The sequence below is a fragment of the Hypanus sabinus genome, chromosome 5 (assembly GCF_030144855.1).
Source record: "Hypanus sabinus isolate sHypSab1 chromosome 5, sHypSab1.hap1, whole genome shotgun sequence".
Taxonomy (NCBI): domain Eukaryota; kingdom Metazoa; phylum Chordata; class Chondrichthyes; order Myliobatiformes; family Dasyatidae; genus Hypanus; species Hypanus sabinus.
In genome coordinates this window covers 171,486,019-171,510,873 of record NC_082710.1, presented here as the reverse complement: position 1 = coordinate 171,510,873, position 24,855 = coordinate 171,486,019, and the positions used below count along the sequence as shown (strand labels likewise).

General features: G+C 45.4%; 1 protein-coding gene across 1 annotated transcript; it reads left to right on the top strand.

The window, feature by feature from the left end:
• The first annotated feature begins 1,657 nt into the window (after nt 1-1,657).
• Nucleotides 1,658-24,441, top strand: aif1l (allograft inflammatory factor 1-like). The gene is made up of 6 exons (XM_059970900.1): nt 1,658-1,754; nt 10,831-10,892; nt 13,207-13,273; nt 15,643-15,684; nt 17,319-17,481; nt 24,139-24,441. Exons 1-6 carry the CDS (start codon nt 1,742-1,744, stop codon nt 24,221-24,223), a joined length of 432 nt encoding a protein of 143 aa, XP_059826883.1. The 5' UTR covers nt 1,658-1,741; the 3' UTR covers nt 24,224-24,441.
• The last annotated feature ends 414 nt before the right edge of the window (nt 24,442-24,855 follow it).

Here is a 24,855-nt window from a genome sequence, read left to right as displayed (position 1 = left end):
GATTCCCTAAAAGTTAACTTGCAGGTTGAGTCTGTAGTAAGGCAAGCAAATGCAATTGTAAAATTCATTTCGAGAGGACTAAAATATAAAAGCAAGGATGTAATGATGAGGCTTTATAGGGTATTCGTCATACTGCACTTGGAGCATTCTGAGCTGTTTTGGGCCTCTGATCTAAGAAAGGATGATCTGACGTTGGAGAGGGTCCAGAGGAGATTTACTAAAATGATCCTGGGACTGAAACAGTTAACATATGAAGCGTGTTTAATGGCCCTGGGCCTGTAATTTCCAGAATTTAGAAGGATGAGAAGAGATCTCATTGCAATCTGCCAAATACTGAAAGACCTGGATAGTCATAGAACCATAGAACATTACAGCACAGAAACAGGCCTTTTGGCTTTCCTTGGCTGTGCCGAACCATTTTTCTGCCTAGTCCCACTGACCTGCACCTGGCCCAAATCCCTCCAAACCCCTCTCATCCATGTACCTGCCCAAGTTTTTCTTAAATGTTAAAATTGAGCCCGCATTTACCACTTCATCTGTCAGCTCATTCCTCACTCCCACCACTCTCTGTGTGAAGAAGCCCTCCCCTAATGTTCCCTTTCAACTTTTCCCCTTTCACCCTTAACCCATGTCCTCTGGTTTTTATCTCCTCTAGCCTCAGTTGAAAAAGCCTGCTTGCATTCACTCTATCTATACCCATCATAATTTTGTATACCTCTATCAAATCACCTCTCATTCTTCTACACTCCAGGGAATAAAGTCCTAACCTATTCAACCTTTTTCTGTAACTCAGTTTCTCAAGTCCCAGCAACATCCTTGTAAACCTTCTCTGCACTCTTTCAATCTTATTAATATCCTTCCTGTAACTTGGTGACCAAATTCGTAATGAAGAGGATGTTTCCAATAGTGAGAGAGTCTTGAATCAGAGGACAAAGCCTTAGAATAGAAGGACATCCTTTAGAATAGACATGAAGAGTGATTTCTTCAGCCAGAGGTTGGAGGGTCTGCCGAATTCATTGCCATGCAGGGCTGTGGAGGGCAAGCAATTGGGTACATTTAAAGTGGAGGAAGAAACGTTCTTGATTAGTGAGGGTGTCAAAGATTATGTGAAAACAGGATAATGGCATTGAGAGGGAATAATAAATCAGCCATGATCTAATGGTAGAACAGACTCAAAGGGCTGAATGGCCTAATTCTGCTACTATGTCTTATGGTCTTATGGATCCTCTCTGCCAGTCTGAAAACAGAAGCAGTGCCCTGGGTTCAAAAACACAAAGGCAGTGAAATGCTGGCCTAGTGGGACTGATCTTCATCTAACCCAAAGACTGCACAGGCAGCAAGGAATATGTAAATCCAAACACCTCTGATCTGACCTGCTGAAAATACGCCCCCCCCCCCCCAAGTCTTGTTCTTCCACCATCCCTTCTACTATAGTTTCTGGATCAGACCAGGCCCTACGATTTCTGTGGAATCTCAAGGCAGCTTGTTTTTTATATTTGTTTTTGCAAATGGCCTTGGAAAAATTCAAAGAGGAACACTCGCCTTCAAAAGGCAAGTGAGAAAGTGAAATGTAAGCATCTAGCAGTGACATCACATCACCAGCAGGAAGTTCAACTATTTCTGTACACTTGGTGTTTCCTGAGTGTTACTAAAATTCAGACACTCTTTGGGGAGAGAGAGAGAGGGAGAGAGGGGGAAGGAGGGGGTGAGAAAGAAGAGAGAAGAAAATCACAGCTTGTTGATGAATCCTCAAGGTAAGAAACTCCTATGTGATTGGTCTTGTGTGGATTCCTTAGAGCAAACTTTTCTGCCAAAACTCAGGGACATCGCTTTCTGGCATTATCTCTTGTAAGGGAAGTTCTGGTCACTGGTCTGGGCTGATGTCTGTGGTTCTGTTAACACTGCAGGGTGAAACCTTCAGCCAAACTATCTAGAAGACTGTCTAAGTTAACCTTATTTGGCCTATATCCCTCTCGAAAGAGGTTCCCAAGCTGGGGTCCACTTACCCCTTGGTCCATGGCAAAAAAGGGTTGGGAAGCCCTGCTCTAGACCCTGTCCCATGTATCTTAGAATCATTGTAAATGCACCACTTTTGTTGGTCAGCTCATTCCATACACCCACTGGCCCATTTCCCAGTGTGATATTTGCGATTTCCTGCATCAGCTACAGCGCAGATCACTTTCAGCTAATTCCCTCAAACCAATCGATTCCTGAACCTTTCCACAAAACCCTAAACATCACTACAGTTCAGTAACGCTATCAGCAGTCTGATCACTATGCACTAACATGGACTTCTGTTTGGTTTTTCGTAAAAAATATAGCTATGGTGGTGCACTACAGCACAGAAACAGGCCCTTTGGCCCATCTAGTCTGTACCAAACTACTATTCTGCCTAGTTCCATCGACCAAAGCCCTCCAGACCCCTCCCATCCGTGTACCCATGTACCTCTCCAAACATCAATTTTGAAATCAAAGCTACATGATATATAATTTTTTTCTTGTGAATGCTGCTTCCGTGAAGCTCTTGTGCCTACAATGAAGATAAAAACTAGCTTAATTTGTCACACGTAAATCGAAGCATGCAGTGAAATGAGTCTTTGCACATCAAATCAAATCATCCAGGATTGTGCTGGTGGGGGGGGGGGTGGTGGTGAAGAGGGAAGGGGCAGCCAGCAAGTGTTGTCACATTCCCAGTGCCAGAATGCCCACTGCTTACTAACCCTAATACTACCCATACATCCTGGTAATGTGGAAGGAAACCGGAGCACCCAGAGAAAACCCAGGTGGTCATGGGGAGAACATGCAAACTCCTTAGAAACAGTGACGGGAATTGAACCCCAATCAGCGATTGCAGGCACTACTATCGCTAAACGCTACAGATGGTGACAATGCCACCTTACGCACTGCTGCTAGGTCATTTTTCAAAGCAGCTGGACCCACTTGCCTTTGCGTAAATGGCAATAAATTCAATTTTGGCTTTGGCTTGTACTAATGTGTAATAAGGTCAGAGTTGATTCAGACACACCGCAATTTCCTTGAAGCATCTGAATATAAATTATATACAATGTGGGTTTGAGTGTGGAGTGAGCTGCTAGCACAAGTCGTGCATGCGAGCTTGGTTTCAATGCTTAAGAGAAGTTTAGATAAGTACATGGATTGGAGGGGTAGGGAAGGCTATGGTGCAGGTCAATGGGAGTAGGCAGAATAATAGTTCAGCACAGGCTAGATGGGCCAAAGGGCCTGTTTCTGTGCTGTGGTACATCATTACTATGACTATGGAATACTCATACCCATTTCCTTAGAATAGAGAAAGAGGCCATTCCTGCCGCTGAGTCTGTGCTGGCTCACTATTGCATTACTCCCTAATTTCCCCTGTAATCTATTCGTCCCACATCCCCATCCTCTCTATCACCCTCCAACACCAAGGGTTATTTATAACAGACGATTGACCTAGCCGCCGCATCTTCAGGATGTGAGGAAACCACTGGGGGTGGGCAGGTCACAGGGTGTGATCAAGCATCACACAGAGACAACATCAAACCGGGTTCCCTGAAGCAGCAGCTCTGCCCACCATACCACTGAGTCACTCAGTAAGCAACAAGTGCCAGCTTTACCAGGGACAGCTACAAAACACCCCAGCCCAATGCCAGGACTGCTTTGACGACATAATGGAGATTTAGCTGAGTTTGAGACTTTCCAATCCTATTTAATCATAGTGGACCCAACAAAGAGAAATAGAAATGTAATTTTAAAACAGTTACATTGAATATAAAGCGTCCTGTCTCCACATGGTCAGATGCTGCGTGCAAATATTTTGCCACATTGTCTAACTCTTTTGAAGGACGGTGTGTTGACCAATTATTTTCATTGGACCCAAGTCAACAACTCATCAGGGGTGATTGATAAGTTTGTGGCCTAAGGTAGAAGGAGATGAGTTATTAACTTCAAACTGTCTGCATAATCACTCAAAGAGTTGACCTGCATATGCATGTAATGAGAGCTGTATAACTCATATCGTTCTACCTTAGGCCATAAACTTATCAATCACCCCTGCTCTTGGACACTTTCTAGAGGTCCAAGATCCGTATGCTCCATGACCGCTGGACTGTGTGTAAATGTAGGAGGGGACTATGCTGAAAAATAAATATGCTAGGTTTTCTAAAATTGACTCCTACCTTAGGCCACAAACTTATCAATCACCCCTTGTATGATAAGATTCTGCCCCCTTCCTTTCTGGTCCTCATAGAGGGTTTTGATCCAAAACAGCAACTGTTTATTCACTTCCATAGATGCTGCCTGACCTGGCGGGGTCTGTTAAAGGTTTTTCAGCCCTGCAGCTTAATGAGTTGATAACTCTCGCCACTAATCATTTCAACCCATCCAATCTCAGACACTCCCTTTTATTCCACACATCCCCTCCCTCCAATGAAAATCTACCTGCTTTCCAGGTCTAAACAAAGGTCTTAGATATGAAATGTTACCCCACCCACAGAGATTTCCCAACATGCTGAGTATTTTCTGACCGGATCCCAAACTCAACAAGTGACTCCGGCTTGGATAATATCAAGTTCCTTGACTCATTCCAGCTGTAAAAATGAACTTGGATGGTGCAGAATCCCTGAGGTGCTCAGAGATTCCGCACATTCGGTCAATTTTACTGTCCTGTCCTGCTTTTGGCTAAACGTCTACCCTTCAAAGGTGGCAGTTGCAGGGATCCATGTCAGTGGAGACATTATCGGACAAGCTTCTTTAGCCAGGGTGGTAAATCTGTGGAATTCATTGCCACAGACAGCTGTGGAGTCACTGAGTATATTTAAAGCAGAAGTTGATCGGTTCCTGATTAGTCAGTGCATTAAAGGATATGAGAAAGCAGGAGAATGAGTTTGAGAGGGATGTTAATTAAGCTCCTGTGTCCTATGGTCTTAGGGCTGGTCTAAAAATAGGAAAACCTTATTTTAGTTGGAGGAGAAACCACGTCTGAGGAAAATTTTAGTCTTCATATTTTGGAAGGGTACACATGCACTGGAAACTGTTCAGAGTAGATATGCTAGGGTGGTCTGATGAGGGTTAATGATCAGCTTGTTCCTACTATTTTCAGTCTGGAAGAAGAGATTATCTTTATGATGATGGGGGTTGAGAAAAGGAATGCCCTATTGGGGGTGTCTGGACTTAGGTGGTTCGTTCAGATGGAAATAAATAAGGATATCTTCTTTGGTTGGCGAGAGTGTTACCAATCTTAGCAGTTCTTCACCCACAGAGCAGTAGAGGTGGGGCAAGATATTCAAGGCAGAAGTGAGCAGATGTTTGTTGTTAAGAAAAGATGAGGGTTATGTTCAGATGGGAAGGTTGACTTCAGGCCTAGGTCAGATCAAGCTACGATTTCCATAAATGCAAGTTAGGATGGATGGGCCAAGTGGCCACCCCGTCCTATTTCTTGGCAGTAGTCAATTAAGCCTAGGGTTTTCTCTCAATGAAGAGCAAGATAAAGCGAAGCCTAGGAAAGAAAGCAGGGTCGGGAAGGTAAGGGGCGATGGATAGAATCATTTCTGCTTCTGGCAAGAGAAAATGGTTACAATTGTTTGATCATCTCTGTCCCAAACATCTTCAGGAATGTCAAGATCATCCAGGACATTGCAGATTACTTGATTGAACCTGATTGGCTAAGGCATTGGTCAGGACGAAGGGTCTCAGCCCGAAACGTTGACAGCGCTTCTCCCTATAGATGCTGCCTGGCCTGCTGTGTTCCACCAGCATTTTGTATGTGCAGTTTGGGGGCACACATTAAGGGAGGAAGTGTTGGAATCAGAGTGGGCCAAAATGAAGTTTGTGAGAATTATTCCAGGAATGAAAATGTTAACATATGAGGAGCACTTGATAACTCTGGGCCTGTATTCACTGGAGTTTAGAAGAGTAAAGGGGAAACTCATTGCAACATTGAAGGGCCTGGATAGGGTGGACATGGAGAGGATGTTTCTAGTACCGGGAGAATGCAGGACCAGAGGGTACCAATTTAGAATACAAGAATGTCCATTTGGAACAGAGATGGGGAGAATTTCTTTAGCCAGAGGGTAGTGCATCTGTGGAAGTAATTTCCATGGATGGTTACGGAGGCCAAGTCATTGGGTATATTTAAAGCGGAGGTTGATAGGTTCTTGATTCTTAAGGGTGTCAAAGATTACAGGGAGAAGGCTGGAGAATGGGTTGAGAGGGAAAATAAATCAGCCATTATCAACTGGAGGAACAGACTTGATGGGCTGAATGGCATAATTCTGCTCCTTTGTCTTATGGTCCTATGGTTTAATTCATCAATATCCCCGCCAAAATAATTACGGTGTGTATCATTTGTAAAATGTTGTTGGAATTGGTTCTGCCTCTGCCTTAAATATACAAAATGGCCTGACTTCCACAGCTGCTTGTGGCAACAAATTCCACAGATTCACCACTCCCTGGCTAAAGAAATCCCTCCGCCTAGTGGATGTTCCTGAGGCTGTGTCTTCTGGTCTTAAATGCCCCCACCAGAGGAAACATCCTCTCCACATCCACTCTATCGAGGCCTTTCAACATTTGATAGGTTTCAATTAGATTCTCCCCCCACCTCATTCTTCTGAATTCCAGTGAGTACAGGCTCAGAGTCATCAAATGCTCCTCATATGATAAGTCTTTCATTCCCAGAATCATTTCTGTGAACCCCCTTTGAACCCTCTCCAACGTCAGCACATTGTTTCTCAGTTAAGGAGCCCAAAACTACTCACAGTACTCCATGAGGCCTCACCAGTGTCTTATAAAGCCTCAACCTAACATCTTTTATATTCTAGTTCTCTCAAAATGAATGCTAACATTGCATTTGCTTTCCTCACCACTGATTCAACCTGCAAATTAACCTTTACGGAATCCTGCACAAGGGCTCCTAAGTCCTCTTGAACCTCAGATTTTTGAATTTTCTCTCCATTTAGAAAATAGTCAACCTTTTCATTTCTTCTACCAAAGTGCATGACCATATGCTTTCTGACTCTGTATTCCATCTGCCACTTCTTTATCCATTCTCCTAATTTGCCTAATTCCTTTTGTAGTCTCTCTGCTTCCTCAAAACTTCCTACCCTCCACTTATCTTCATATCATCTGCAAACTTGGCCACAAAACCATCAATTCCATCATCCAAATTATTAACATATAACGTTAAAAGAATCAGTCCCAACACAGACTCGTGTGGAACACCTCTAGTCACCAGCAGCCAACCAGAAAGTGCTCCCTTCATGCCCACTCTTTGCCTCCTGCCAATCAGCCAATGCTCTGTCCATGCTAGTATTTTTCCTGTTATACCATGGGCTCTTCACTTGTTAAGCATCCTCATGTGTGGCACCTTGTCAAAGGCCTTCTGGAAATCCAAGCACACAACATCCACTGATTCTCCTTTGTCTATCCTACTTGTTATTTCTCAAAGAATTCCAACAGATTTGTCAGGTAGGACCTTCCCTTAAAGAAACCATGACTATGGCCTATTTTACCATACGCCTCCAGGTACCCCAAAATTGTAACAATCAACGCCAGCGTATTCCCAACCACTAAGGTTAGACAAACTGGCTTATGCTTTCCTTTCCTCTGCTTCTTTCCCTTCTTGAAGAGTGGAGTGGCATTTGCAATTTTCCAGTCCTCTGGAACCATGCCAGAATCCATTGATTTTTGAAAGAGCATTACTAAAGCCACAACCTCTTCAGCCACCTCTTTCAGATCTCTGGGGTATATACCATCTTGTCCAGCTGATATATTCACCTTCAAACCCTTCAGTTTCCAAAGCACCTTCTCCCTTGTAATGGCAACTTCACCCACTTCTGCCCTCTGACACTCTCAAACTTCCGGCACACTGCTAGTGTTTTCCACAGTGGAAAATACTTACATTTCCTTGCCCCCATTACTACCTCTCCAGCAGCATTTTCCAGTGGTCCACAACTACTCTTGCCTCTCTTTTACAGTTTATATATCTGATAGAACTTTTGGTATCAACTTCACACTAATCTTTGCCCTGTTATATGCCTCTTTGGATTTTATGTTGGCTTTGACTTCTCTTGTCTGCAACCATTGTGTCATCCTGCCTTTAGAATACTTCTTCTTTGGGATGCATCTACCCTGTGCCGACCAAATTTCTCGCAGGAACTCCAGCCATTGCTACTCTGCTGTTGTCCCTGATAGTGTTCCCTTCCAATCAATTTTGGCCAGATCATCTCTCATGCCTCTGTAATTCCCTTTATTCCACTGTAATATTCATACATCTGACTTTAGCTTCAATCATTTTATGAACACTAGCTCCCAATAGTTCCTTTACCTTCAGCTCGCTGATCAATTTCAGTTCATTGAACAATACCCAATCCAGAATAGCTGATCCCCTCATGAGTTCAACTATGAGCTGCACTACAAAACCATCTCATAGGGATTTTATAAATTCCCCTTCTTAGGATCCAGCGCCAACCTGGATGCCTGGAATCCACAGCCTGGTATCTTGCAGAAGAAGTTTTTTCAGAGGCTTTTAAGAGATAGGCACATGATATAAGGGAGATGGAGGGATTAGTGTTTAGGTGTTTTTGATTTGCTTTTTAGCTGATTCACCACAAGAAGGCCTGTTCCTGTGCTGTACTATTCTAAGTATATCAACCTGATTTTCCCAATCCACCTGCATATTGAAATCATCCATGACTATCATAACATTGCCATTTTGACAAGCATTTTCCATCTCCTTGTAGACCCACATTCCTTACCACTGTTCGGAGATCTGTTTATAATTCCATCAGGGCCTTTCTACCCTTGCAGTTTTTTAACTCTACTTAGTATAGTGTATAGGTCACATCATGCAGTGGGGAGTACTTGCATTTTTTCAAGAAAGGTTAATTTTCCTCTTATGAGTTTACAGCAGCTCCATCGTGTTCTCCTTCCACTTCCCTGAGTTTCAGACAAGCCCTGTAGCCAACAGTCCATGATAACAGATCCAAATCTGTAAAAGTCCCAAGCCCTCTGTTGTCCAAAGAAACCCACCCCCTCTCAACATCCCAAAAACGCCACCATGAAGTCAGAGACATATTGATACCAAAACTCCTTGGTCAGGAAAGTTAGTTCAAGCCCCACAGCTGACTAATATTAGTTTGCTGCTGATTCCAACCACATCCTAACACTCACTGGAACACATCCAAGACACAAGAAATTCTGCAGTTGTTGGAAAACCTGAGATACATACATAAAGTGCTGGAGGAACTCAACTAGCCAGGCAGCATCTATGGAGAGGAACAAGCAGGCTCAGTCATCAATTTCTCAAACTCCCAGTAACTTATTCCCCCATTCCCCTTCTCTCTTTTCCCATTCTCTATTCTGTTCCCCTCATCAGCCCATCAGCTGCCTCTGTTTCTCCTCCTCCTCCCCTTTCTCCCATTGGCCACTCTCCTCTCCAGTCAGATTCCTTCTTCTTCAGCCCTTTACCTCTTCCACCTATCACCTCGCAGCTCCTTACTTTTTCAACCCTCCCCCACCCACCCTCCTCACCTAGTCGTATCTGTCCCCTGACAGTTTGTACCACTCCCCCTCTCCCCTTCTTCTTATTCTGGCCCCACTGAAGGGTCTTGGCTCAAAATGTCAACTGTTTATTCCTCTCCATACATGTTGTCTGAAATGCTGAGCTGCTGGAAGACGTCCCAGTCCAGGTAGTACTGCTTACAGATTAAATCTGTCTAATAAAGTGCTATTTCCAAAGGCTTATCAAAATCTGGCAACATCAATTAGATTCAGTAAATTCTCATCAAGAACCCCATTTATGTAGTTCTAGGGCTGCAGCATCTCAGTTAGATACAGACCCCTTGTATAATGTCTTTCCAAACAATCCTGGGATAGGGCAACACAGTTAAATACAGAGTAGAATTCCTTCTACAAAACAAAAACCGAGAAAATGGGTTACGTACAATCTACAATTCCCTCGACATCAGGGAATCCCAACATTTTAAATGCCGTGGAGTCATACCATTAACCGAGAGATCCGTGGACTCCAGGTTGGGAATCCCTCCGCAGCCCTATCCCATCAAACACTCAAGGAAAAAGAAGCTCCTTCTGCACTGTTCCATCACACCGTCCCCATAGCAGAGACACAGAGATCAGACAGAGGGTCAGCTCACTTGACAAAACAAAATAGGAAATCTGCTGAAAACAGAAAATACTTCCTTCACAGAAATCCCCGTGCATTACAGCTTGGTTTGGCGGCAGCTCGGCCCTTCACTGGAAGAAACTACAGATATCTGTGGACACAGCTCAGCATATTACAGGAAACCAGCCTGCCTAATAAAGACAGGCTGATTTCTCTGTGTGGAGTCTACCAACACTTCTCACTGCCTCGGGAAAACAGCCAGCATAATCAAAGACCCCACCACCCCAGACATTCTCTCTTCTCCACTCTCCCACTGGGCAGAAGACACAAAAAAACTGAACGCATGTAGCACCAGGGTCAAGGACAGTTTCTACCCCACTGTTATAAGTCTATTGAATGGACCTCTTGACCTCACAGTCTACCTCATCAAGACCCTTGTACCTGCACTACACTTTCTCTGTAACTGTAACACGTTATTCTGCAGTCTAGTACAAGTCTTTTCACTTGTACTACCTTGATGCACTGATGTGACAAAATGATGCGTATGAACAGCATGCAAAACCAAGCTTTTCTCTGCACCTCAGTACATGTGACAATGCTAAACAAATGTCCACGTTATTAATGTGTTCCATCGAACCCTCTCAGGCCATGAGTTAGACACAGAGTAAAACTCCACAGGACAGTACATAACCTGCATTCTTGAAATATTCCAGGTGGAAAAGCCTTTGGAATCCTGAAAGCACAACAGGATGACCGGCTGGAGGGAATCAATAAGGTACGGAGAAGGATTGAACTGCTGTTCAAAGCATCAGGGCTCTTTGTAAATGTTTGTTCTCTCTGTAGGAGTTGAGGCAGTGGAGTTGATTATTGTGAGAATTTCTGGTAGGGAGCTCCATCACGGGAGGTCTCCTATCAAATCAAGTAAGAGTGAAAGGTGTGTGGTGCCTTCAACACTGTTCAGACAAACACTCCCACACATACACACAAGAGTAGGCTGTGTAAAGGCCCTCCAGTTTCCTAAGGGCATCTATGAACTCTTATTGCCCCGTAACCTGGTAGTTTCCTGGTCACTAATAGTGAGACTAGATTGAATTCCACATCCAGTTAACTATCTGAATTTCAACTTTCAAAGTGACATGTCTCTGCATTGTTAGTGCAGAAGTCAGCAATTCCACCACTGTGAGAGAGAAAGCTGGGGAGAGAGGGGAGAGAGCAAGAGGGAAAGTAAGAGAGAGGGGAGGAGAGAGAGTGAAGTGGGAGTGGGAGGAAGGCAGACAGAGAGGGAGAGTGTGTGTGTGTGTGAGAGAGAGAGAGAGAGAGAGAGAGAGAGAGAGAGAGAGAGAAAATGTATGCAAGAGGGAGAAAGAGAGATGTGGGGGAAAAGCAAAAGTGAGAGTGAAAGGGGGTTGGAGAATGAATAGATAAAGAGCATAGGAGTGGGAGAGAGAGAAAAAGTGAGGGAGTGTGAAAGAGAGAGAGCGAGAGAGAAAGTGGGTGAGAGAGTAAGTGAGCTGAAGAGAGTTAAAAGGGAGTAAAAGACTAAAAAGAGACAGCAAGAGGCGAGGGAAAGAGGCAAGAGTCAGTGAGCGAGGGGAGAGATCAGAAAAGTGAGAGAGTGAGGCCGAGCCAAATGAGAGAATGAGAGAAAAAATGAGTAAGAGTGAGGGAGAGAGAGGAAGTGGGATGAGAGATTGAGAGGGGTGCAAGTGAGAGAGAAGAGAGCGATACAGAGATCCTGGGAGAAGAGGGGCTCAGGTGCTGACTGGAGCCATCTCTGCTCTGCATTGCAGGTTTCCATTCGGCCGGTGAGCCAGCACTGACAACCCAAGTAGACAGCAAGTCGCCCCACTCTCTGAAGTCCAACCCCGAAACCGTAGGACGATTGCCAAATGCCACCCAGAGCGTCTGGCCAGTGGGGGGTAGGTGGGGAAGAGGAGGAGAAATTGCTCAAAAAGCCTGACAAATCACAGTCCCTAATAGATAATCGGGAATGGATAAACTCATATCCTCAAAATGATTTCTGTTTTGAGAGAAAGGGAAAAGACTGGACGGATGGCCAAGCATGTGTTTTCCCATCTGTCAGCAGAATTATAATGTAACAATGAGAAATGTTGCTTAAATTGAGGAAGTTATCCAGTGACTCAGTGTGTTTAAACATAGCGGGAAAGATTAACCCCTTCATAGCCAAAGCATGCAGACAGATCCCAGGCAACCAAGGAGAGAGGAATAACCCTTTCACTCCCCACTTCCCACTCACATCAGACACTGGGTAGTTTGTTCCAAGGGAAAGAATTAACCCTCTCACAATCCATCCCCAGCCTGTACCCAGGGGAATTAACCCTCTCACCACTGCTCCCACTCACAGTCCATCCCGAGCCTGTACCCAGGGGAATTAACCCTCTCACCACTGCTCCCACTCACAGTCCATCCCCAGCCTGTACCCAGGGGAAATTAACCCTCTCTCCACCACTCCCCACTCAGAGTCCATCCCCACCCTGTACCCAGGGTAATTAAACCTATCACCACCACTCCGCTCTCACAGTCCGTCCCCAGCCTGTACCCAGGGGAATTAACCCTCTCACCACCATCCTCACTCACAGTCCGTCCCCAGCCTGTACCCAGGAGAGTTAACCCTCTCTCCACCACTCCCCACTCACAGTCCATCCCCACCCTATACCCAGGGTAATTAAACCTATCACCACCACTCCCCTCTCACAGTCCGTCCCCAGCCTGTACCCAGGGGAATTAACCCTCTCACCACCATCCTCACTCACAGTCCGTCCCCAGCCTGTACCCAGGGGAATTAACCCTCTCACCACTGCTCCCACTCACAGTCCATCCCCAGCCTGTACCCAGGGGAATTAACCCTCTCACCGCCACTCCCCAGTCACAGTCCATCCCCAGCCTGAACCAAAGGAAAAGATTAACCCTTCCCTCATCGCTCCTCTCCCATCATCACCAACAGCCTGTTCCCAGCACTGAGTCCGAAACTCGTTGTAACATAGCAGAAGTTTCCCTGGTGTTTAGTACGAGCTGTTGTTCCTTCTCGACCCGACCACCTGACCTGTCAGCTGTTTTCCCTTCTGTAGGAATTCCTGGACAGCCCGAAGTACAAAAGCGACCCAGATTTGGAAGATAAGCTCCGAGCTTTCAAAGGTAACAGCTCCAATCACTCACCTACAATGTGGGACATTAACCTAAGGGAGAGGAGGTGGGGGCTGGGGGGGAGGCTTTGATTTTATAAGTTTGAACTGCCACATTCCTTGGCCTGGACTCTGTCTGACCCTCTTATCTACATAATAGGATCCGTCCTTTGGTCTGTACTCTCTGCAGGTGCACAGCAAGGTTACAGACCATTCCTGAATAATCGACCGCCTCCATTTCCACACGTATCCGAAGGTTAACTTTTTCCACAGGCCAGGAAATGCACCAATGTCACTCAAATGGAGATCATGCCAACACAGTATTGTAATGAGTGGCATTGAAAGCATAGTGTTGGAATAATTATCAAATCATTACCAAAAGTGGAGAGAGAGAGGGATGGGTTCAGGGGAAAGTGAGACAGGGAAATAGAGATAGAGAGGGGGACACACAGAGAGAGGGAGAGACTGAGAGACGGGATGTGAGAGAGAATGTGTGAGAGAGAAAGAGGAAGATAGAGAATATGACAGAGAATGTGTGTGTGTGTGTAAGAGAGGAGAGAGAAAGAGTAAGAGATGGAGAAGGAGAAAGTGAAGAGGCAGAGGGTGAGATGCAGTGAGAGGAGAGAGAGTGAATTGAGAGAGAAAGTGAAAGTGAGAGAGTGAAGGAGAAAGTGAGAAGTACAGCCATAATGTATCTGCCTGGGAACAGCAGCTGACATAATCATAGACCCTCCATTCCTGTCAATCTCTCTTCTTCCACCACCCACTGGGGCTCAAAAAATCAAAGCCTGAGTCTGTCCCGAACAGGCTCGAGCAAATCTCCAACATAATATGATCTCTTGATCTCCCAGTCTACTTCATCGTGGCCCTCGCACTTTACTTGCCCACATTTTCACCGCACTTTCTCTGTAACTCTATCCTGTTTGCTACTTTTTTAACTCGATACACTCATGTATCAAGTCATATAATCATGGAACACTACAGCATCAATACAGGACCTTCAGCCCATTGACTCCATGCCAACCATGGTCGACCCATCAAGTCCCGATTTCCTGTCTTAGGCCCAAATCCTTACAAGTCCACCCATCCATGTACAGTACAGTACAAAAGTCTCAGGCACCCGAGATTTTTTATGTAGTTTCAGACGGTATGGCCTCCACAGAGCCTCAATCTCAACATCGTCGAGGCTGTCTGGGATTACTTGGAGAGGCAGAAGGAAGCGAGGCAGCCAAAGTCTGCTAAAGAACTGTGGCAACATCTCCAAGATGCTTGGGACAACCTACCAGCTGACTTTCTTATAAAACTGCACGCCAGTGAACCTTAGTTCATGCAGTTTTAAAGGCCAAGGGTAGTCACATCAAATATGGATTTGATTTTGATTTTTTTACTATTTACTGCTTTTTATAGAAAATTTTTGATATTCAGAAACTTCTTGTTTTATTATTTTTATAAGCATCTTCACTTTAAGAGAATTTTTTTACATGTGCCTGAGACTTTTGCACAGTACTGTACCTATCTAAATGCTTCTAACCTCAAGTTCCTTAAGGTTGTTATAGACAGGGGTGGTAGTGGAGATAGTCTCCCATTACCCATTAAATGCTCCCAATGGCACACATCCCAAATAGCCTCTGACAACCAAGTCCAACTCCTGGCCTTCTCTTGTGGCTTAGCTACAAAGCCCGGTAAAACCATTTCTCCTGACAGGAGAAGGGGCAAAGGTGGGTTACTGGCACCTGAAAACCAGTCACCTCAGGCAGATGGGGCTGACTTGTGGTTGGCAGCTCACCTGGGTGAAGGAAAACTCTGACCTCAAACCTTGCGGTTATGCCCACTCATGGGGAAGGCTTCGGGGGTGAACCCCGAGGAAAATTCCAGAGTAGGAGTCCCTAAGATGTGGAGTTCAATATTGACTGGCAACTCCTGCAACGCCGCTGATGTCAGAATGGTGCCGTCCCCTTTGGATTCATCGTGGAGTGGAGGAGCCAGCTACGTGGGCAACAGCTTACTCTACGTGTCTTACTGCCCTGGCTTGCGTAACACATAGACAGCTGGGACACAACACCCATGGTCAACCCTCACCAATGGAGGGACAATCTAAATTCTGTTATTGATTTACCTTGTTCAACTTCAATGCACTGAGTAATGATTTGATCTGTATGAACAGTATGCAAGGCACACTTTCCACTGTATTTGGTCAATAAACCAATAACAATAATCAATAGTCAGAGGTCTGAACTATTCAGCTGTTGACAAATGGTTCCAACTCCACATAAAGGCCTCACTGAGTCAAAGTGGGTATTGAACCCTCACGGGTTAAATTAAACACCTGGTATTTCATCACTTTTGAATTGTGGTAAAACAGTTCCTTTCATTTCATTCCAGAGAAATACATGGAGTTTGACCTCAACGCTGATGGAGATATTGGTAAGTCTCTAAAGTTCTTGTGGGCTGCGGGACTCTCAGTTTCCATTTTATGCAGAGTTATTATAACCATATAACCATATAACAATTACAGCACGGAAACAGGCCATCTTGGCCCTTCTAGTCCGTGCCAAACGCTTACTCTCACCTAGTCCCACCTACCTGCACTCAGCCAATAACCCTCCATTCCTTTCCTGTCCATATACCTATCCAATTTTTTTAAATGACAAAATCGAACCTGAAAAATCATTACTTTTTTTTCTTTCCACGCTGCAAGCACTAAGTGTGTACATCCGCTGAGAGAATATTCTTCACAGTTAGCTAGAGGGTCAGCACAGTACCATAGGGTTAGCGTCATGCTTTACAGCACCGGCTGTAAGACTGGGGTTCAATTGCCACCACTGTCTATACAGAATTTGTCGAAGAAAGACAACCTCCGGCCCCACCAAACTCATAAGATTGAGGTGCTCTCACACCCCAAACTCTTGCTTGTGTGGATGCTGTGTAATTTGCTACCCTGTTTCAAAACAGTGCCACAAAATCACCGCATATGATTAAAAGATTATATTTATGATTCTTAATTTGACTAAAGGGTTAGTAAAGAAAGGGAAAAAAAGAAAAGGGCCCATTTTAATGAAACAGTCAAATGCTCACAAGTTACATGTCAAAGTTTCTCCATAGTCACCTATCTCACCCTGGCTTTGTCGAATCACAGTCTTGTTCTGAGTTGAACCCTACGAGCTCTTCTCTCCTGCATTTTCCCTCTTAATCCCCTCTCGAACCTAAAGCCCCAGGCCCATCCTTAGCCTCACCAGTGAAACCTCCACTTAATTCAACCATCCTAATTGGATAGCACATATTTCTCCTCATCTCTTATCTTCAACAATACCCAAACAAGCACAAGCATGAAAACAGAACAGACTGCTCTTACAGAACCGCTAAATGGAATACATACAGCTTAACAGTAAAAGTATGAGTCATGGCATTACACACACACACACACACACACACACACACACACACACACATAGAAACAATAGTTAAATTAAATAAGTAGAGCAAAAATAGAAATGAAAAAGAAGTAGTGAGGTAGTGTTCATGGATTCAATGTCCATTCAGAGATCGAATGGCAGAGGGGAAGAAGCTCTTCCTGAGTCGGTGAGCGTGAGTCCCGGGTATGAGATGGCACGTCCTGGGTGGTTGGGTGATGGGGTCCTTAATGATGGATGCTGCCTTCTTGAGGAATGTCCTTCGGAAGATGCCCTCAATCCTGGGGAGGCTGGTGCCCACGATGGACTGGCTGAGTCTACAACTCTCCACAGCTGTCCGATCCTGTGCATTGGACCCTCCATTCCAGGGGGCTGACGCAACCTGTGAAAATGCTCTGCGTGGTACATTTGTAGAAAGTTGCTGGCCTCTTTGGTGGCAGAGCAAGTACCCTCAAACTCCTAGGGAAGTATAGATGCTGGCGTGCCTTCTTTGTGATTGCATCAATATGGTGGTACTTCCCAGGACTTCCCTTATTGAGCTCAAATCTTGCAGCTGCAATCACTCCACTACTGTGCCGCCCTTTGATATGTATCCTTGAGCAATCAGTCCAGGGCCTGCTAACCCTTGCCTGCTCTCCTTCCCCGCAGATATCATGGGCTTGAAGAGGATGCTGGAGAAGATGGGGGCGGCCAAGACCCACCTGGAGTTAAAGAAGATGATAAAAGAAGTGGTGGGCGAGATGGGCGAGACCATCTCCTACCGAGATTTCGTGATGATGATGCTGGGGAAACGGTCAGCGATTGCCCAAATGTAAGTCATCAACAGAGGCTGTCAAATTGACCCTAGGATCACCCGATGGCTAATTCCACAGGGAAGCTTTCACTTGCACGGAATGTATTTAAGACCATAAAACAAAGTAACAGAATTAGGCCATTTAGACCTCAGTCTGCTCTGCCAAGCCATCCATTGTTTGCTCTCTGAACCCCATTCTCCTGCCTTCTCCCTGTAATCTGTGACACCCTACTAGTCAAGAACCTACCAACCTCCATTTTAAATATACCCAATGACTTGTCCTGCACACCCATCTGAGGCAATGAATTCTCCAGATTCATCAGCATCATCTCCATTCTAATAGACATTCTTTATTCTGAGGCTACTTCTCCCATTATTGGAAAAAGTCCTTGCCTCATTCATTCTATCTGGGCCTTTCAATAGTTGATAGATTTCCCCTCATTTTCCTAAACTCCACTGAGTACAGGCCTAGAACCATTAAACACCTCTCAAGCATCAACATTTTCAGTCTCAGGATTATCCTCATGATCCACCTCTGGGCCCTCTCCAATGCCAGAACACCTTTACTTAGATAAGGGTCCCAAAACTCCTCACAATACTTCAAGTGCAGTCTGACCAATGCCTTCAAAGCTTCAGCATCACATCCTTGCTTTTGTATTGTAGTCCTCTGGAATGAATGCATTTGCAATAACTTGCATTGAAATCAACAGGCTTGTTGTAATCCCCTCACCTGAAGGCATGTGAGAAACTGACCTTTGTTATTCACCGTAATGAATACAGGAACAGTTGAATACAGATCAAGTTGATCAAGGCAATCTTGAGGAGGACTTCATAGAATGCATCCATGATGGCTCTCTTCAACAGCACATCACTGAACCTACAAGGGAACGTGCCATCTTGGATATGGTCCTGTGTAATGAGACAGGCAAAATTAGTGACCTTGTAGTTGGGGATCCTCTTGAGAAGAGTGATCACAGTATGATTGAGTTTCTCAGCCAAATGGAGGGTGCAATATTTCGAACTAAAACCAGTGTACTGCCTAAACAAAGGAGACGACAACAGGATGAGGGAGGAGTTGGCTAGGGTAGACTGGGAGCACAGGCTATATGGTGGGATGGTTGAGGAACAGTGGAAGACTTTCAAAGAGATTTTTTAAGGTGCTCAACAGAAGTATATTCCAGTTAAAAGCAAGGATGGGGAGAGCCAGCCTTGGATAACTAAGGAAATAAAAGAAGTCATCAAACTAAAAGCTCATGTGTACGAGTAGTGGGAAACTGGAAGATTGGGAAAACTTTAGATTTGGTCCTTGTAGATTGGAAGAAGGCAAATGTCACGCCACTGTTCAAAAAAGGAAGTAGGCAAAAGGCAGGTCACTATAGGCCAGTTAGTTTAACATCTGTAGTTGGGAAAATTCTTGAAGCTATCATTAAAGAAGAAATAGTGAAGCATCTGGAAAGAGATGGATCCATCAGGCAGATGCAGCATGGATTCAGCAAAGGCAGGTCCTGTTTGACAAACGTACTGAAATTCTTTGAGGATAAAACAAGCACAGTGGATAGAGAGAAACAGATGGACATTATTTACTTGGATTTCCAGTAGGTGTTCGATAAGGTACCACATAAAAGACTTATCCATAAGATAAGGATGGATAGTTGGGGTTGATGTATTAGCATGGATAGAGGATTGGTTAACTAATAGAAAGCAGAGAGTTTGGGATACATGGGTGTTTCTCTGGTTGGCAATCAGTGGTGAGCGGTGTGCCGCAAAGGTTGGTGCTGGGGCCACAACTGTTCACGATATACGTTAATGATCTGGAAGAGGGGACTGAGTGTAGTGTATCTAAGTTTGCAGATGACACTAAACTGAGTGGAAAAGTAAATTGTGCACAAGATACAGAGGGTCTGCAGAGAGATATAGATAGGTTAATTGAGTGGACAAGGGTCTGGTAGACGGAGTACAATGTTGGTAAATGCAAGGTCATCCACTTTGGAAGGCAAAATGCAAGATCAAATTATTATTTAAATGGTAAGAGATTGCAGCATGCTGCTGTGCAGAGGGACTTGGGAGTGCTTGTGCATGAATCACAAAAGGTTGGTTTGCAGGTGCAGCAGGCTATCAAGAAGGTGGAATGTTGGCCTTCATTGCTAGAGGGATTGAATTTAAGAGCAGGGAGGTTATGTTGCAACTGTACAGGGTGTTGGTGAGGCTGCACCTGGAGTACTGTCTTCAGTTCTGGTCTCCGTCCATGAGGAAGGATATATTGGCTTTGAAGGCAGCACAGAGGAGGTTCACCAGGTTGATTCCAGAGATGAGAGGGTTAAACTATGAGGAGAGACTGAATCACCCGGGACCGTAGTTGCTGGAATTCAGAAGAATGAGAGGAGATCTTATAGAAACATGTAAAATTATGAAAGCGATAAATAAGGCAGAGGCAAGTAAGTTATTTCCACTGATAGGTGAGACTAGAACTAGGAGACATAATCTCAGGATTCTGGGAGTGGAATTAAGATGGAGATGAGGAGGAACTGCTTTTCCCAGGGAGTGGTGAATCTGTGGGTTTTTCTCTGCCCGCTGAAGTACTGGAGGCTACCTCAGCAGATTTATTTAAGTCAAAGTTGGATAGATTTTTGCATAGTTGGGGAATTAGGGTTCTGGAGAAAAGGCAGGTAGGTGGAGATGAGTCCATGGCCTGATCAGCCATGATCTTATTGAATCAGGTTCGACGGGCCAGATGGCCTACTCCTGCTCCTATTTCTTATGTTCTTGTGTTAAACCTATTGGACACTGAAACCGCTAGACAGAGTGTTAGTGGAAAGAGTGGCCCCATTAGGAGAGTCTCAGACCAGAGGGTGCAGCCTCAAAATAAAGGGATGTCCCTGTAGAACTGAGGTGGGGAGGAATTCCTTCAGCCAGATGGTGGTGAACCTGTGGAATTCGTTGCATGGAGAACATTTCATTGTGTGTATTTAAGGCAGAGATTAATATGTCCTTGGGTGGTAAGGGGTTTATAGGGAGAAGGTGGAACAATGGGGTTGAGAAAGATCAGCTACAACTGAATGACCCAATGGGCAGAATGCACTAAATCTACTCCTATATTTTACAGTCTCAGCCTTCCTCAGGTGTGACAGCACTGGAGAGGGTGCAGAGGAGATTCACCAACATGTTATCAGGGGCGGACTGTTTCAATCAGGAGAGATTGGACATGCCAGTCTTTCCACAGAGCAGAGGAGTTTAAGAGGGAACATGACAGAGGTATATAAAATAATGAAGGTTTTAGACAGGATAGACTGCAGGAATACTTTTCCCTTGCCGGAGCCAGTATAACTGGAGACTTTGGGTAAGGGAAAAGATCTGAGAGGGGAACATTTCTTACCCAGAGCCTGGTGAGCAACTGAATCCTGAGAGAGTAATTGAACCCCAGTCACTGGCAGCACGTAAGAAACCGAATAATGGAGGAGGTCAGTGGTCGAGCAGCATTTGGGGAGGGAAAGGTGTTATTCCACGGTTGGGCCTGGTCTCCTAGATCATGGTTGTTTTTTCCCCTTCATATAACAGAAACTGCAGTCTCTTCAATCAAGGCATTTAAGCAATATCTGGACAAGCACTTTAACCATCAAGCCATAGAATGCTATAGGGTGTGTGCTGGATGATGGGATCAATAGAATGAGTGCTCGCTGGTCGGCATGGACGCGTTAGGCCGAATAGCCGGTTGCCCGGTCATTAATATCCGCCATCTCTAGTTTAAGTACTTTGAGCCGCTAGGTGGCAGCAGCGCTATTCCACGTAAGAGCCAGACAAACACTCTCCCAGTCATCCTCCTTCCGACATGGAAGGACTCCCGCACTCTTACAAACTTCTGGCACCTCCAGACTGTTCCAGCGCTACGGGGAAGTATGGAGTGCACAGTCAATATCTGCAATGCAGCTTCCAAAGCTCTGAGGTTAGAAAAAAAAAGAAGGCTGTAGCGATATGGTAAAACAGCGGTGGTCAGTTCAAAAGGACCTCGGGAGAGGAGGTCAGACGAGAGGATGCATGATTAAGATTGGACTTGGACACGCTGCAGTGAAATCAGAGTATGCTTCTCCTGTCAACACACACAAAATGCTGATGAAGGGTCTCGGCCCGAAGCGTCAACTGTTTACTCTTTTCCATAGATGCTGCCTGGTCTGCTGAGTTCCTCCAGTATTGACAACATTATGTAAACAATAGTTTTTTTTCTAATTATGTTGTTTTATTAAAATGGAATATAATTTATTTGCTATATATTCTTAAAGAAGTTGTGTACAGCAGGCAGTGAAGAAAGCTAATGGCATGTTGGCCTTCATAACAAGGGGAGTTGAGTTTAGGAGCAAAGAGGCCCTGGTGAGACTGCAGCTGGAGTATTGTGTTCAGTTTTGGTCTCCAAATTTGAGGAAGGACACTCTTGCTATTGAGGGAGTGCGGCTGAGTGAGGTTGAGTCCCAGGATGGCGGGACTGTCATATGTTGAAAGATTGGAGTGACTGGGCTTGTATACACTGGAATTTAGAAGGATGAGAGGGGCTCTGATTGAAACATATAAGATTATTAAGGGATTGGACATGCTAGAGGCAGGAAACATGTTCCCAGTGTTGGGGGAGTCCAGAACCAGAGGCCACAGTTTAAGAGTAAGAGGTAGACCATTTAGAAGGGAGTTCAGGAAAAACTATTTCACCCAGTGAGTTGTGGAACTATGGAATGCTCTGCCTCAGAAGGCAGTGGAGGCCAATTCTCTGGATGCTTTCAAGAAAGAGATAGAGCCATTAAAGATAGCGGAGTCAAGGGATATGGGGGAAGGCAGGAACGGGGTACTGATTGTGGATGATCAGCCATGATCACAGTGAATGGCAGTGCTGGCATGAAGGGCCGAATGACCTATTCCTGCACCTATAGTCTACTGTGTCTCTGATGCTGTGTGTGAAACTGCTGCAGGTAAGTTTTTTCATTGCAGCTGTTCGTACACATCCCTGTTCGTACACTTGACATTGACTTTGGCTATGGCAGCATGGTGTTAGAGCGTTGTGGAGCCAGTTGCAGCAGTGGGTCACACACTCTCCTGTCTCCTCCGTTTCTGGGTGGGGCAGTGTCACACACACCCCTCTCCTTCAGGGTTCAGGGGTTGTGTATGTAATCTGCAAATAGACTAGACTGGAGGGACCAGCCTGGAATTCTTGGCACTGTATCTAACATGCTGCCTCACTCCTGGGAACGTGTGATCATTGAAGTTGGGCTTACTGTCTCCCACACACGTACCTATCTGTTTAGTTGCAATAAAAAACCCACTTACAGCAGCATAACATTGGATAAACAACATCAACAATAAAATAAAGAATACACAATTTCTACACAGAGGGATGCAGTTAGAACAAAGAGATGACCAGAGCGGTTGTGGTGTTGCTGTGCCGAGGTGGTGTTTAGGGTTGTGGCCAGTTGGGTCAAGAACCGGATGGTTGAAGGGAAGTCACTGTTCCTGAACCTGGTCGTGCGGGCCTTCAGGCTTCTGTTCCTCCTGCCCAATGGTAGCTGGGAGAAGATGCCATGGCCTGGATGGTAGGGATCTTTGATGATGGATGTTGCTTTCTTGAGGTAGCCCCTCCCATAGATATTACCGATTGTGGGGAGGGATGTGTCCGGGCTGAGTCCACTACTCTCTGCAGCTTCATCTGGGCATTTGAACTGCTGTAACAGACCAGGCTGCAACCTACACTTTGGGTGTGACACCCCTCATCAGGCAGTCCTCATACATCAGCTGTTTCACCTCCTGCAGAGGCTGTCCAGCCTGCAGTGTGTTTCGAGTATTTTCTGGTTCCATTTCAGATTTTCATTGCCTGCAGTTTATTTATATTTACTCGAGACACAGAAGCCTACAGCATAAAAAAATCAGGCTCTTCTGACCCAACATCTCCATGACAACCCCGAAGCTCATCTACACTAATGCCATTGGTCTGGTTGAGACCAGTATCCCTCTGTACCTTTCCTAAGGACATGATTCTCGGTAGAGCTTGTCAGAGTGTTAGGTACCAAGCCGAACCTCCTTAACCTCCTAAAATGGGGCAGGGTTGAGGGAGGTCAGCTCAGTAACTAAAGGCCATGAGACACAGGAGCTGAATTTGGCCATTCGGCCCATCGACTCTGCTCTGCCATTCCATCGTGGCAGATTTATTATCCCTCTCAACCCGATTCTCCCGCCTTCTCCCCGTAATCTTTGACACCCTGACTAATCAAGAACCTGTTAACTTCCGCTTTAAATATACCCAGTGACTTGCCCTCCACAGCAGTCTGTGCCAATGAGTTCCACACATTCACCACCCTCTGGCTAAAGAAATTCCTCCACATCTCTGTTCTGAATGGACATCCCTCTATTCTGAGTCTGTGCCCTCTGGTCCTAGTCTCCATCGCTATCGGAAACATCCTCTCCACATCCACTCTTTCCATATATTTCAGTGAGGTCTCCCCTCATTCTCCTAAACACCCTGGGAGAGTGTGACAGGACAACACAGAGAAATGTGCTGTTCTTGCCCTAATCATATTTGGCAAAACTGAACAAGAGAGGTTTTCTGGTGTTTATACCAAACCTCCTTTTTAACGATTTCGCGATCCAGGGCGACCTGCTGGGGAAACGTTGAACTCATTTCTCCTGTTCTGTTTACCTTCACAGAATAATGATGTACGAAGACAAGACAAAGGAACCAGAGAAACCCACAGGACCCCCGACAAAGAAAACCTTCAGCGACCTTCCGTGACCCAGTAGTGATCGTCCGAAACCCAAGTCCGCTCGCCCCGTCCCCAAAGCCGCTGGCGTCGAGCTCGGTAACGTCCCCTGCCCCCGGTCGACCTTGTCTCACCCTCCAATCATCCCGAGCACCGTGGAGAGCGCGCAAAAACCCGCGGGTAATCTGTAACCAATCAGACGGATCTCTTACTTTGTTGTTTATTAAAACTCGTGGTCATGTTTGCCTGATTGAGAGTTATCTTTCTTATCAGTTTCTCAAACAGTCCTCACTTCTCTTTAGTTCCGATTCATTTACTTATCATGTGTACAGTGAAAGGGTCTGTCGCGATGGCACCCAACACACCCAAGGGTGTCGCCGCACATTCCGGCGCAAACCTAGAGCATTCCATAAAGCTCGGCAGAACGACAGAGAACAGAACTCAAGCAACAGCAGCAAAATAAGCCCCGTTCTTCCCTCTCACCCATTTCTGCCCCCCCCCCCCCCCCACCCACAGACACGGACAGTTCTCCCTCTCCAGTCTCAGGCTTCGACCATCCGCCTTCGAATCCTTGGGTACTCGGTAACAACAGACGGACGAGCCGATGACGGGACACTGAACTCCGGACTCGCCGAATGACCTGTCCCCTCAACTCTGCTCGCAC